Source organism: Macrotis lagotis, chromosome 1 (genome assembly GCF_037893015.1).
Source record: "Macrotis lagotis isolate mMagLag1 chromosome 1, bilby.v1.9.chrom.fasta, whole genome shotgun sequence".
Classification (NCBI taxonomy): domain Eukaryota; kingdom Metazoa; phylum Chordata; class Mammalia; order Peramelemorphia; family Peramelidae; genus Macrotis; species Macrotis lagotis.
In genome coordinates, this window is record NC_133658.1 from 669,702,206 (window position 1) to 669,716,672 (window position 14,467).

The following is a 14,467-nucleotide window of genomic DNA, read 5'->3' on the forward strand; positions in this document are numbered from 1 at the left end:
ATGCACTCATAAAGGAATAGATCTAGTCCTTATTCATTTTCTTTACAAGTGTCACCTATGACCTGAGGAGAGGAAAAGAAAGGACATTAGACCCTAACTCTGATCTCAAAGGAACCCAGATTTAGTCCAAATAAATTTAGTTTTAGTACATGGAGAGCCTGTCCTTAAAGAGATGGGGATCAGATTTTATGCTTTCTTTCTGTCAGCTGTCTCTCTCTCTGTCTCCACCACTCTCTCCTTTCCCATCTCCTCCTCCCCTTCCCCTCCCCTCCCCTCCCCCTCTGCCTCCTCCTCCTCCTCTTTCTTTTCCTCTCCCCCGCCTTTATGCTTCTAGCCCAAAGGAGAAATATAGGAAAAATCTCTGAAATAAAACTTTACACACACACACACACACACACACACACACACACACAAACACATATATATATGTACATATTCATATATACATATATATATATATATAATATGTCTCCTGTCTAAGGTCTATCACAGGAGTGATTATTATTCCTTTAAGTTAAGGTATTAAATGTAAAAATTAGACTTCAGGGGGTGGCTAGGTGGCAAAGTGGATAGAGCATGGGCCTTGGAGTCAGGAGTACCTGGGTTCAGATTTGGCCTCAGACACTTAATAATTACCTAGCTGTGTGGCCTTGGGCAAGCCACTTAACCCCATTTGCCTAGCAAAAACCTAAAAAAATAGACTTCACATTTAGGAATAGTAATTCATTTACTTTACTGCAAAAGAAATGCTTAAAGACACCAAGGACTCAAAAGTATGTAATGAAAAGTGCTTAAAATGTAATAGAGTAACCATCACTTCTTATCCTCCCATGGGAATGAAGAAAACTTTGGGTCTTTAAAGCCAAGAAACTCTCAAGCACAAAACTTCTGAAACACTGAACACAATTTTTATTTTAGCCATCTTACTACACAATCCTCTTGGTGGTGGTTCTCTCCTGCTCTGAGAAACTACTGCAGAAATCACCTTCTGATTGATTGGTCATCATGAACTCCTAACCTTCAAAACTCAAGGGGTTGCTACATAGGCTAGAAAATCCGTTTTTCAAGATTGCTATTTAGCAATTCCTGGTAAAGAAATACCAAAGCAGAAGCAGCCCAATCTTACATAATTGACCCATCAATAGACATTTATAAAGCACCTTCCATGACTCAGTCACTTATCTAAGTGCTGGGGGGATGGGGGCAGGGAGGCAAGATACAAAAATGAGCAAAAGACAGTCCCTTCCCTGAGGGAGTTTATACTCCAATAGCTCTTTCTGTGCTATTGTTGCCAGGACAGAAATAGGTGAGATGGGGAGAAATCTCTTTCTTCTTTTACTTGTTGGAAGTCAAAGGGAGATTTGATATTGGTTATCACCCAAGAAAAGGCCTACTCAAATAAAAGTATAAAACCTGTTCCTAATTACCCAACAAATGTGTCTCTTCCTGACTCAATCGATTATCCTCTGACACTGTACTCCCACTTCCTCCTCACTCCCAACCTTCTCTTGAGTCACAATGGACCAACCACCCACTACTTGAACTTGAACTCCTCAGGTCAACAAGCATCAAATGACAACTGATAACATATCCTGTAGCAATGTACCACAGCACATGTGGCTCATTTGAAGGACCACTGCCTGGGCTTATTCTCAGACCCACATTCCATGGATTATATGTTGCTGATTTCCAAGGATTTTAGGTAATAGAAATAATTTTAAATATTATGTAAATTAAGGTGTTAAGAGTTTAAATCATGAGGAACAGGATTTCAGAAAAGCCTGGAAAGACTTACATGAATTGATACTAAATGAAATGAACAAAACCTTAAGAACAACATGGAGTGCTGATCAACCAAGATGAACTTATTCATTTCAGTGGTATAATAAACAAGCACAATTTTAAAAGATTTGTGTTGGAAAATACCATCCATATCCAGAGAAGGAACTGGGGAGTTTAAATGAAGACCAAAGCTTCTTAATTTTAATTTTTAAAAGTTGTCTTATGTATTATATCATTTTCTCTCTAAGTTTTTTCCTTCCATTTGGATCTGATTCTTATCTCACAACATGCTCAATATTGATCTATGTTTAGCATGGTTAAAAATATAGAGCATATATATATATCAGATTACTTTCTGCTGGGTGGAAGAAGAAAGAGAAGGAGGGAGAAAAATTGTAAAACTCAAAACCTTGCACAAATGATTGGTTAAAAATTATCACTGCATGTAGTTGGAAAAGCAAATAAATAAAATATTCATGTTTAAAAAAAGATTAGTTTGTGAACAGACAGATAATTTAAAAATGGCCTTTAAATCCTGGCCAGTAATTCATTTTACAACCTTGAACAAGTCAGTTCAACTTGTTCTTTTTCCTTATCAAGAAAATGAAGAAGGTAGATTAGACAATCTCTAATGTCTATTGGTTGATTCATAGGAAAGCTCCAAACATGTTTTTTTATAAACCACTTTTACATTTATTTTAAGTCCTTGTACATATTAAGGAAAATTTAATTCTCATGTTTCAAAGTCATATATGTAGAACTCAACATAGCTTTCTTTGGAAGACCTATTTGTTGTTTAAATAGTTTTATAGCTGTTTGTTCTTTTTCTTAGGATTCAAAAATTATATATGCTTCCAAAATTGAAAAATAAAAAGACATGAATCTGATAAGAGAAGTAAAGGACTCAGAATACAGAATGAGACAAAAGCTGGGTTTTTTTGAATTTAGCGCTACAACATGGAAATTTACTTTGATTATATATGTTTATAATTTTTTAAAATTGTGCTTTCAATTAGTTAAGCATGGAATAGGAGAGAAAGAAGGTAGATATTGGCTGATAAAAAGCAAATACAACATTAAAAGCAAAGTAAAGGTAGATAGGGAAAAACTTTAAATGTCAAATTTAAAGGTAAAATTTCTTGAGCAAGGGAATGACATGATCAGACTTTTATTTCAGAATAAAAATGTGGGATTAGCTTGAAATAAGAATTGGAGACAGGGCAACTTAAGGTAAGGAAATCAGTTAGGACCCCTTTGTAATAATTTGTTCAGGTCAGAAATAATAAGGGCCTAAACCAGAGTGGTTGAGTATGAATGAAGAGAATGGGATAAATACATGAGATCTTGAGGAATTAACATCAACTAGATTAAGCAATGAATAAGAAATAGGGATGAGAATGGGGGGGGGGGCGCGGATGATAACTTCTAGTGAACCTGGCTGGAGCATATGAATAGCAGTGCCCTATATAGGAACAGAGAATTTGTAGTGCTAGATTTGGGGAAGTGGGTATGAGTGGTTAATAAAGAGTTCGATTTTGAAAATTTTCTTTTGACATGTCTAAGGTCTATCATTCAAAAGAGATGTTGGACCTTATCTCAAGAAATATATGAAGGATGGATAAGTAGAGTTCAGAATCCTATGCAGATAGATTATCCTTGTATCTCCTATTATCTATATCATTTGCACTAGAGCTGCTGATTTATTGTTATTCGTAAATAATATTTATATTTAAAAATTCATGATCTTGAATTAACATCTAAATCACCAGAGAAAGTTAAATTTTGTGCAATTTTCATGTTAAAATTTTACTTTATTGTGTCTTTGAAACATTAAGAATAATAGCACTCTACTCTTCAGTTTAACTCATTCTTCTCAATAATTTAAAATAAATGGAAAATTATAGTAAACCTTATTTTTCTTTATCAGATATTAAAAACTATAAAATATGGATAGGAACCATATTGTATCTAGAAGCTGATTTTTTAAAGTTGATAAATTTAAAACAAGTCAGGATGTAGTTATAACTTAGATTATATCAAGCTCTTCAAATAAAATTTAAATGCAACATGAGACTTTAAGTATATTCAAGAGGTGTTAAGAGTTCCAAGGAAGGTGCTGGAATGGATAATGGATAATGAAATTTCTTTATCTCCACAATAAATCAACTGAAATCTTATTTATCCATTGAGATTTTCAAATGCCATCTCATTGATGACTTACCCTGGTTTCCTTAAAAACAGTCCAATTCCTTGTCTTTAATTATTCCTACTAGAATTCATATGTACCTCCTCAAATATTTTGCACTATATCTTGCATTACTGTTATCTGTTTATATGTCTTAGTTTCCCTACCAGAATTTAAGCTTCTGTATCATTTGTCTGAATTTCCTCTTGTGCCCTATAAAAAGTAGGAGCTTAATAAATGCTAACTGAGTTGAACTGTAAAATGGAAACTTCTGAATTGTTTTCAAAATATGTAATGAAAGTTAAACTATCTGTTAATAATTGTAGTTAAAATCCACCTCCTGTGAGTCAGTGACATTTCTATTCATTAAGAAAAATCTGATTGGGATAAAAGTAAAGACCTGGTGAAGAAAATAAATCTATGCAGATAACAATGAAAAAATGTTAACAAACCAGATATAATAGCAACTAAGTCTACTGCTAAAGACTATGAGTGTCAATCAATAGACAAGGTGGGTCAAGGAAACATAGAGAATTCAAAGGGCTAGGATGGTTTCTGAAGAGCATGTACATTTAGGGCTGCCTTGATGTGACTTGCCTTGGGAAGTAGTGAGTTCTTTCTTCCTGAAGACAAGAGCATGAATTTTGAGTTTAAAGGGACCACAGCAACCAACCTCTCATTTCTCAGAGGGAAACAAACCTTTAGAGTTGAAGTGCCAAGTGATAAATTGCAGAACCAGGATTAAAATTCAGGTCTACTGATTCAAAAATCCAGCCTTCTTTGGACCTCACTATCTTCCTTGTTAGAGGCCTTCAAGCAAAGACTGCCTGAACCTCGATTAATTCTATATTAAAGGGGATTTAAGGAATAAATTATATTTAACAGCCTCAAATGCCCCATATCTGTGTGAGTGGGTGATTCTGAGTAGATGATGAAAGAATAATCTAATCTAGCACATTTAGCATTTTTCTTAGCATACCTTATATCTACCATAGTAATTAAGACTGCTAGGGATCAATGCTTATGAAGATTAGAAGGGAGGCTAGAATTTAAGCTTAGTGATTGAGGGTAATGACCAGCTCAAGAATTTCAAGCGCAATCATAATTCCAATTATGAGGTGAATTCTTATCCATAAATTTAATGCTATAGAATTAAAATTATATTTTGAGAAAGAATATCTAATACTGTATAAAAATAATTTGTAAGTACTATGAGAAAGAGATACAGACATTACATTGAAAAATGAAATTAAAAGCAAATCTTAAAAGTTCAACAGCTATCATTAGTAACCATATATTTATATTTTGTTTGGGCTATAAACTTTTCATGCAAATAAAACTGATATAATAAAACAACATGGAATTTTTTTCCATAATCAGTCAATGAATATTTTGATTATGTTAGTAAAATAATGATAAATGTTAAACTTTATAGGGTACTTAAATTTTTTCAAAACATTTTACAGATCTTTAGGTCATGACTATTGGTTAAAAATAAAACTTCGAGGCAGCTTCAGGGAGACCCCAAAGGGAAATATGATTTGAGCCTGGAGAAAAGTGTAAGTATGAGCAAACTAGATAATTTCAGCATAAAATTTAATTTAATATAACATCAACCTATTAAAATTACAAAAATATCACTTCATTTTCTATGTTTTTATAAAAGCATGAGCTTGTTTTTTGTTATATAATTTTTACATGTTAATACAATATTTTCTGACTCTTTTAGATTTACTCACTCTCCATAATAGGAAGAGAAAAAGAAATATTGCTGATCAAAGAGAAAGAAAAAACATTCATTTATACGATTGCCAGGATTAGAAGACAAGGACCTCCAGTGGGTCAGTGACATTGTTTCTATTCATTAACACTATACTGTTCTTATAAGAGGTGATGAAAATATAAAGTATAAATGTAGAAAAAACAATTTGAACACTCTTATCTACATGTTCTACTAATACTGTCCCCATAGCAACACTAATGACAGGTTGCATGGTAAAAATTAACTTGATTTTCATAGTCCAGTGCTAAGATTTATCTGTAGCAGATATTTTTCCTAGAGAACATTTCTAATTTTCCTTGTTGTACATATATACTGGTTCATTTGAAGTATTATTTCCCCTAGACAAAGCCTTTCCAACTCCTTCTGTTTATTAATACTCATTTCTTCTTCACTTTATTATGTATTTACTTATCTGTAAATGCTAAATTTTCCTGTTAGGATGTAAATTCTTCCAAGACAGTGAATTTTTTGTTTTGGTTTGTTGTGCTTTGTATTCTCAACCTATATCAGAACAATTTAAAAATTGTTAGCATTGAATAAATGCTTGTTATATTGAATTCAATATATACATATGCTAATATAGATAAATGTAAATATCAGATATGGTTTATAATTTACCAGAAGAATCCATTATCTCTTTGACTGGGATATTCAATGCAGAGAACTCAACCTATTTATGTTTATTCTAATCCCCTGAAATTGATATCTATTTTTAAACAAGGATTTACTAAGTAACAGGCACTGTGCTAAGCAATAGAAGGGAGGAGAAAAGACAATGAAAGAAAGAGAGAAAGAGAAAAGAGGGAGAGGAGAGGAGAGGAGAGGAGAGAGAGAGAGAGAGAGAGAGAGAGAGAGAGAGAGAGAGAGAGAGAGAGAGAGAGAGAGAAATGATGGAATAAAGCAAAAGAAATAAGAAAGATAAAGAGAAGATGTGAGGGAGAAAGGAAGGAAGGAAGGGCTTTACAGGAATGGATTGTATTTCTAGTGAGAGATAAGTAGGGGAGATGTCCTTTTTTTTCAGTTCTCCATGCAGGAATTCCCCAAAACATGGGAGGTCTTTCTATACTTCCTTTGAACTTTTGTCAGAAAAACATTTATAGCATGATGTTCATTTTTGTATTCTTTCACTACAAGACAGGCTCAGTTCCTTTTCCAGTGGTTCATGCACTTAATTTTTTGAGGTATTTTTTGAGGCAGATAAATGGCAGCGGTAGAATATTGGGCTGAAAGTCAAGAGATCTAGGTTCAAATCTAGCCTCAGACACTTCACATTTGTGATACTTTGGACAAGCTGATTAGCCTCTTGTTTGCCTTGGTATTGCCAACTACAAAATGGGGACAATAAGAACACATTCTCCACAGGTTTGTTCTGATATTTAAAGTGATTTGCATGAAAAGCTTACAGCCCAAACAAAATATTACTATTTTTCCTGACAAAATAAGTAGGCACTATGTGAATTTATACTTTTCCCCCCCTTTCTATGACATCTCTGCATTTAATAGCAGATTCTGGTCTACAGGATACTCAAGCATATTTTCATTATCCTTTGAATCTCTCATAATTATAATTCTTTTGAAAGCAAGTATTTTATGATTTTCAATCTCTAGAAGAATAATTTTATTTTTGTTTTTAAATGGGGAATTTTACCAAGAAAAAGACCATTTGAAACACTAAATAATTTCTTAAATGTAATCCTGGTTGATTCTGAGATTTCATTTTCTGATTAAAATAATTTGTCCCAGTGATATGTACTAAAGTATCTTGCCTATAATTATCTTAAAAATGTACATTTTCTTCCATTTTACTTTAAGTAAAATATTATATAGGTTAAAACAGTCATGGCTCATAAAAATACTAAAGCAAAATATATTGCCATGTTGCTCACAAAATTTATAGGGAAGTCAATTAATTAACATTTATTAAATACTTACTATGTCTCAGGCACTGTGGTAAATACTGGGACTACAAGAGTCAAAAGGTAGTCAGTCCCTGCCCTTAAGAGTTTACAAATAAAACTATAAAACCAAGGTAGTATCATCTAGCATCATCATTTGTGACAGGAGTGAAGAAGATAGTGGTAGAAAGCACGAGTGATGAGAAATAAGAGAGAAGTTCATGTTTTATTTCTTGATTATCAGACCTTGGATAATTCCTATACAAGTCAGATTAGATGATTTTTGAATAATAGTCCATAGGAAAAATTAGCCAAAGTAATATATTTACCAAAAAATGGAATTTTCAGCAAATTAAATTCAATATCATGAAAAGTTGAAAAAATTTTCACTTAGTTTCATTTTTTAAATGTTCATATTATTAGTGCATATAAAATACTTAATTTGATAGTATAGCTCAACTGAAATAGTTTAATTTTCAAATCAAAAAATATAATGATAAGTTTGTTATTATTACAAAAAAATAGTGTAGAGAATTTCTAGAAACCAAGAATATTTCCTGATCTATAAGGCAAATAGAGGGCACAGAAGAATAATTATAGAGCAAGATGATATGTCCTCAATTAATTTTTTGTATTAATAATTTTGTTTCTTAGAAATAAATGTGTTGTTCTTAGAACATATAAATTCATTTATTAATTTTTATCCATATCAACTTTCACCATTTTAAAAAGTAAAATTCTTGTTTGTGTGTATACTATGTGTATGCATATATGTGTGTGAACATATATATACAAATATAATATTTTAAATGATATAAATTAAGCATTTAAAATTATATATTGACTATAAATATTACATTATTTTAATTTCTTCATTACAGAAGGATCTAATTTTATATGACATATTTTTAGCCAATTTTAATGATGGAACAAAGGTGGATCCCGGTATTTCTACTGCTTTTGACTGTTTTTAAGGTAATATTTTCATAAGTCTTATTACCTATTTGTGCTTTGTTTCATGGTTCTAGTAAAAGCCATGAAAGATGCTCCTGATACACTGCTTTGCAGAGATGCTTTATATATCTTAGTTTGATTTAGTGGATTGATAATTGGTTGAGATCATAGTCTCTTTAGTACTATGCTAGTTTCTATGGAAGGTCTTAGAAACAAAAACAAAAATAATAATAAAAAGCTAAAATATTATCCCCTTCTCAGAAACATTATATGACAATTTATCAGAATCTTAAATAATTAGATTAAACTAAACATCTGCAATATTAAAAATTTTTATTTTTTCCAACTGGTGCCAGAATTCGTCATCAAATGTGTTTTTCACAATAATTAATTAACTTGGCCTGTTAAAATAGGGCATTCTATTCAAATATTTCTCATCTCATTCTTAGCAACATGTGTATACCAGATTGCCATATTTTGACTGACATTTATTCCTGGGCCAAAGGTTATCTATTTTAAAGGGTTTTTTTTATGATTTTTGTTTTGTTTAAATTAACAGGAGCTTTATTATCTTAATGTATTCATTGCTATTCCTCCTGCAATCAAATCAGTAGCCAACCTCTTATTTGATTAGCACCATTAGAAAAGTACATAATAGAGAAAAATAATGTATTTCTCAATATTAGCAATGAAGTTATGCTAATGTGCTTCTAAGATGACCCTATCTCTCCCACCCTCAAAGAAACTGTTTCTTCTAGTTATACATATTAATGCACAAGCTCAATAGTTGTACATCTAAATGCTGATGGAATCACAGGCCAACTCCCTATACTTATCTGTAGAAATATATTTATTAAAATTCAGCTAAAATTTCTTTGCCTTATTGAGACATGGAGGTGCCAAGGTACCAAAATATTAGGCCTGAATAGCATAAATTCTACCCTGTCCTACCAGACTAGAAAAGCTTCAAAAGAGACATCACATCTCTCTCATTTGGGGTTCAGCCTTAGTAGTACAGGGATCATCACTAAGTCAGCCTTAGAGGAATAGTTTTATTTTTTTTAACCCTCCTAACTCTCAAAGAATAAAAGCTAATGTCTAGAAGGTTTAGCAACATAATTGGAAGGAATGTCTACACTAATGAAATGATTAAAGTATTAATATTGATAAACATATAGTGAGAGGTATTTGACTCTCCCTAGCTGTGTGACCTTGGCCAAGTCACTTAACTCTGATTGCCTCTTATCCAGGGCCTTCTCCAGTCATCCAGATTCATATCTAGCCACTGGACCCAGAGAGTGCTGGAGAGAAAATGAGACTGGTGGCTTAGCACATCACCCCTCTTACTCAAATCCAGTTCATGTGCTTGTCATGACATTACCTCCCTAATTCCATGGTCTTCTTCGAAAATGAAGGACAAAAAAATAGATAAAACTGTGAGAGACAGTATAACAGAATGCATAAAGAGGGAAGGCAGGTCTTCAAAGTCAGAAAAATTACCCAGAAAATCTATCTCTGTTACTGACTTTAGTGACCTAAGACAAGAAATTTGATCTGCTAGTACCCCCACATGCCAGATATTGATGTAAGACTGAATTGCAGAACAAATGTTACTATATAATTAATAATAATAATGTGTAAACAAAAATGAATAAGACAATGTATAAAAATTACTGAGGACTTTATTATGTTATTTTTATGGATTAAAAATAATTATTATTGTAACAACATTTAATGTTCACAAAATTCTTAACAAACATAATTTCATTTTATCCTCACAGCAATCCTGGGATCTAGATGCTTTTATTATCATTATTTTACTGAAGTAGATAGAAGTTAAGTGACTTGCCCTGGGTCACACAGTAAGTGTTCAAGGTCAAGTTTGAACTCAGATCATTCTGACTCTAGATATAGTGTTCTATCCACTGCAACAACTAATATATTCCCTTAAGAAGTTCTCTCTAATACTGAAATCAAAGGTCAGGTTGACTTCACAAAATAGAAATTTGTACAATGCAAGCAAATGTAATAATCATTCCAAATATAGTGACAACATACTATTTTTTAAAAAATTATATGGTAGAAAATATTTATAAAGTTTTGTCTTTAATTTTTAGCCTCTGGTCATGGCTGAACTGGAAGAAGCCCAGAACTTTACAGGAGAACCAAACCAGCTAGGTGTTACTCGAAATAAAATTATGACAGCTCAATATGAATGCTATCAAAAAATCATGCAAGAACCTATTCACAGGACAGAAGGTAAACATTTTAATTTTACAATGAGAAATTACCTTGTAGAGTAGCTTTAATATTTTAAGTTTTTGAAAAAATATTAATGAGTCTTTCAAAAAAGTTGTTTTGGCATATATGAAGATTTATTTACTTATAAAGATTTTTATGTTGCTATGTTGCTTGATGTGACAAAGGTTAACTCACAGCTACTGAAATTCCTTTTTAATGGAACCTTCAAGATATTCCCCTTAGGCATGGTTTAGATTTTCTTTCCTTGTAGAGGCCTGGTATTTTTTCACCATTTTTTAATATATATCTTTAGCAACTAATGCAGACCCTGCCCCCAGACACTTTTATTTTGAAAATGATGCTAGTTTGCTAATGAAAAATGTCCCAAATCTTCTGGCCAAGATTGGGTCAAGATTGCAGGTTCAGGAGACTGAAATCAAGACTGAGTCTGAGTTCAGGTCTCTTTCCTCTTCTCTTTCCTCTACAACTAATTTCTTCTCAGGGTCATGGCTATTATGTTTTTAACCATGCATTTGAATCCTTAGTTTGCAAAAGTTCATATTGTTTTATAACGACTCTCAGAATATGAACAAATTTTCTCAGTCAAACTTAAAAACTTTAAAAAAAAAATTACCTTATTTCATCCAATGGCTTCAAGGAAATTTAAATTGTTTAGGAATTTTTTGCTATGTAGGCCTTGTGCTTTTTTTTAGTTTCCACTTCAACTGATTTTTCCTATCACTTGACAAAGATATCAGGTCTTAGTATCTTGTAATTTATCTTAATTTGGATAGCTTGTTTTGATTAAACGATTGAACAAACCTTAGCCTTACACTATCAACATTGAGAAGCAAACTCTGTCATTTGAATGTAAACAGAAGGCATAACTTTTTATTTTTTTTATATTGAATAGTTTTCAAGAGAACTTTTAAGGTTAACCAAAAATAATTAATACAAAAAACCAAAATTGATCACTAATATAATTGTAATTCATGGAATTTTTCTCCTCCCCGTTGTCTAAAGGCATAATTGTGAATATAAATGGTAATCAATTATTTGTTGGCATGCTTTTCAAAAAATAGTTATATTTTTAGCTATCTCATAAATGTAATAATATTAGAATATAAGATATTAATGTGAACTAAATAGTGTTAAAGATTTCAAACTGGAAGGAACTTTAGAGATCATTTATTACAATCTACATATTTTAGAGTTAAGGAAACAAAGTCCCCTTCAAAAGAAACTACTTGTCCAGTACAATAATTTACTTAAAAGGATAGTTATTTTACATGTGATAGAATGAAAAATACAATGCAACATTTTGATTTGCTTAAATAAAAACCTTACTCTGCAAACCAGTTAGTAAAACCAGATGCATAGTAGTTCCCTAAGTACAATTGTATTTCAAAAATCATTAACTAGTATAACTTGGGAACTGAAATTATTAACAATAATCATGAAGACCAAAGTGTAACTAAATAACATAATCTTGAGAAGATAAATTTGGGATTAGGTGGAAATTCTATACTTATAAACTGTCTAATTCTTCCTCATTACAAATGGTTTTTGAACAACTGCCCTAAATTACACACGTGTATATGTGTTTCAATATACATATATACGTATCTATATATTTTATATGATGGAATTGAATAGTGTCATTTGATTAAAACTATAGTAGTGTCATGGAAGGAAATGTCTATGTTATTAGCAGAGTGTAGGTTTCATCCTTAAATTGTTATAATCTACTTGGCATTCTTCACTCATAGTTCTTTATTTAGTAATCTTTCCTATACATACATGCATGTATGCATATGTTTTTATGCATATATACATGTGTATATATAGGTAAATATCTCCCAGATAGATTAGATAGATAGATAGATAGATAGATAGATAGATAGATAGATAGATAAATTTTGCTGTTGACTAGCAAATCATCTAAACCCTGGAAAAAAATTTGAGTTTTATTATTCTAAAGCATAAATTAAAACTTTACATTTGCATATATTATTTTTAATGCTAGAAATGTCTTAAGAACAACAAAGTCTATTAAAATAGAGAAAAAATTAGGATGATTTTAACTTGGCTATCATTTTTTTATTTCTAATATTGTCTACTTCAATATTAACATTAATAAAGGAAGTGGTACAAAACATAATGAGAGTTTATATTATGAATCATGTAGAATCTTAGAAAAGATATTTATTGGCTCTTGAGTCAGTGGGCCTTCTAGCTATCCTCTCTTAGTGATCTTGAGCAAGTCATTTCATTTCCCTGACCCTATTTGGATAAGATGTCCTTGAAATTGCTTGGAGCTCTAGTTCTATGATCCTGTGATCACTATTTGACCACTTAATTCCTTAGGACCTTATTGCAACAGGACCTGGGATGGTTGGCTGTGTTGGAATGATGTGGCTGCAGGGACTGAATCAATGCAACACTGTCCTGACTATTTTCAGGATTTTGACCCTTCTGGTAAGTATACATATATGTATATACCTATATAAAAAAAAATTATCATCTGTCTCTAATGCTATTTCTATATATGTGGACTTGTCCCTATATGCGTGTATGCATACAAATATATGTGTATATATACAAAATAGATAAATAAGTCACCTATATGCAGTTTCTATACTATCTTCATGAAAAAAACTGCTTCATTGTGTCTTTCATTTGTTTCATTCACAGAAAAAGTAACAAAAATATGTGATCCAAGTGGAAACTGGTTTAAACACCCAGAGAGTAACAGGACCTGGACAAATTATACCCGATGTAATATCCATACTCACTTGAAAGTACAGGTATATAAAACAGATATATTACCATGTAGTATAAGTTCAACTATAGCAGCATGTTGTTTCTTTAGTTCTGTGTTTCTGTGTGTGATGTCATTGTAATTTCCTTCAGCACTTTTACCTTAAGAAAGAAAAAAATTCCATAAATAGAGCACATCTTCATTATCAGATTTTTATTATATTTTTATTTCTATCAAAAGGTGTTTATGAAAAGCAGGGGATGGAGGGGAGGGAGTAGTGCAAAAGAACAATAACAAGTAAATCCCTTGAAGAAAGAATTAGTTAATTTTTAAGTAAGGATATGATCTTTCTCAAGGAATAACAGTGTATATTTTATACAATTAGAGTAAAAAACAACTTGTGTTTGGAATACATTAGAATAAATCACTCTGATTAAATAAACATGATTTAACATGATTAACAGTAACCATGAATACACACACACACACATACACACACACACATATTCACACACTTCACTAAGAGCCTGTTGTGTTCTATACTGGTTGCTTGAGGAAAATGAGCTAAGATAAAGATTCAGTTCATACTCTCACATAGCTTTCTGTTGGTCACAGAAAACAAAGCTAAGAGTAATAGTGGAAGTGCTGAAGAAACAAATTCAGGTTCCATGTTGGCATAAACTTCCTAATTCAAAAGTAGAATTAAATTTCCTGGAGAAGTAGTAGAATTCCCTACTATGGAAGTCTTTAGAGGTTGAATGGTCATTTTCTGACTCTGTTATCATGGGGATCCCTTTTATGAAAATGCATTGTACTATAAAATCACTGAGGTCCCTTCTAGCTCTTAAATTCTGTGATTTTTGTGA

The 14,467-nt window shown here is 31.8% G+C and overlaps 1 protein-coding gene across 4 annotated transcripts in view; it reads left to right on the forward strand.

Annotated features, from left to right (window-relative positions):
- CALCRL (calcitonin receptor like receptor) overlaps positions 1-14,467 on the forward strand; it is a 105,498-nt gene that overhangs the window by 57,418 nt on the left and 33,613 nt on the right. The window contains exons 2-8 of one of the 4 annotated variants that reach the window (XM_074215540.1): positions 1,558-1,702; positions 5,434-5,526; positions 5,697-5,808; positions 8,527-8,620; positions 10,717-10,858; positions 13,208-13,318; positions 13,535-13,647. In XM_074215540.1, the coding sequence (XP_074071641.1) occupies positions 8,567-8,620; positions 10,717-10,858; positions 13,208-13,318; positions 13,535-13,647 (420 nt within the window). In that variant the 5' untranslated portion in view covers positions 1,558-1,702; positions 5,434-5,526; positions 5,697-5,808; positions 8,527-8,566. Of the gene's footprint in view, positions 1-474; positions 1,703-5,433; positions 5,527-5,696; positions 5,809-8,526; positions 8,621-10,716; positions 10,859-13,207; positions 13,319-13,534; positions 13,648-14,467 lie in introns of those variants that run through there. The other 3 variants (XM_074215538.1, XM_074215539.1, XM_074215541.1) reach the window with 3 other exon arrangements.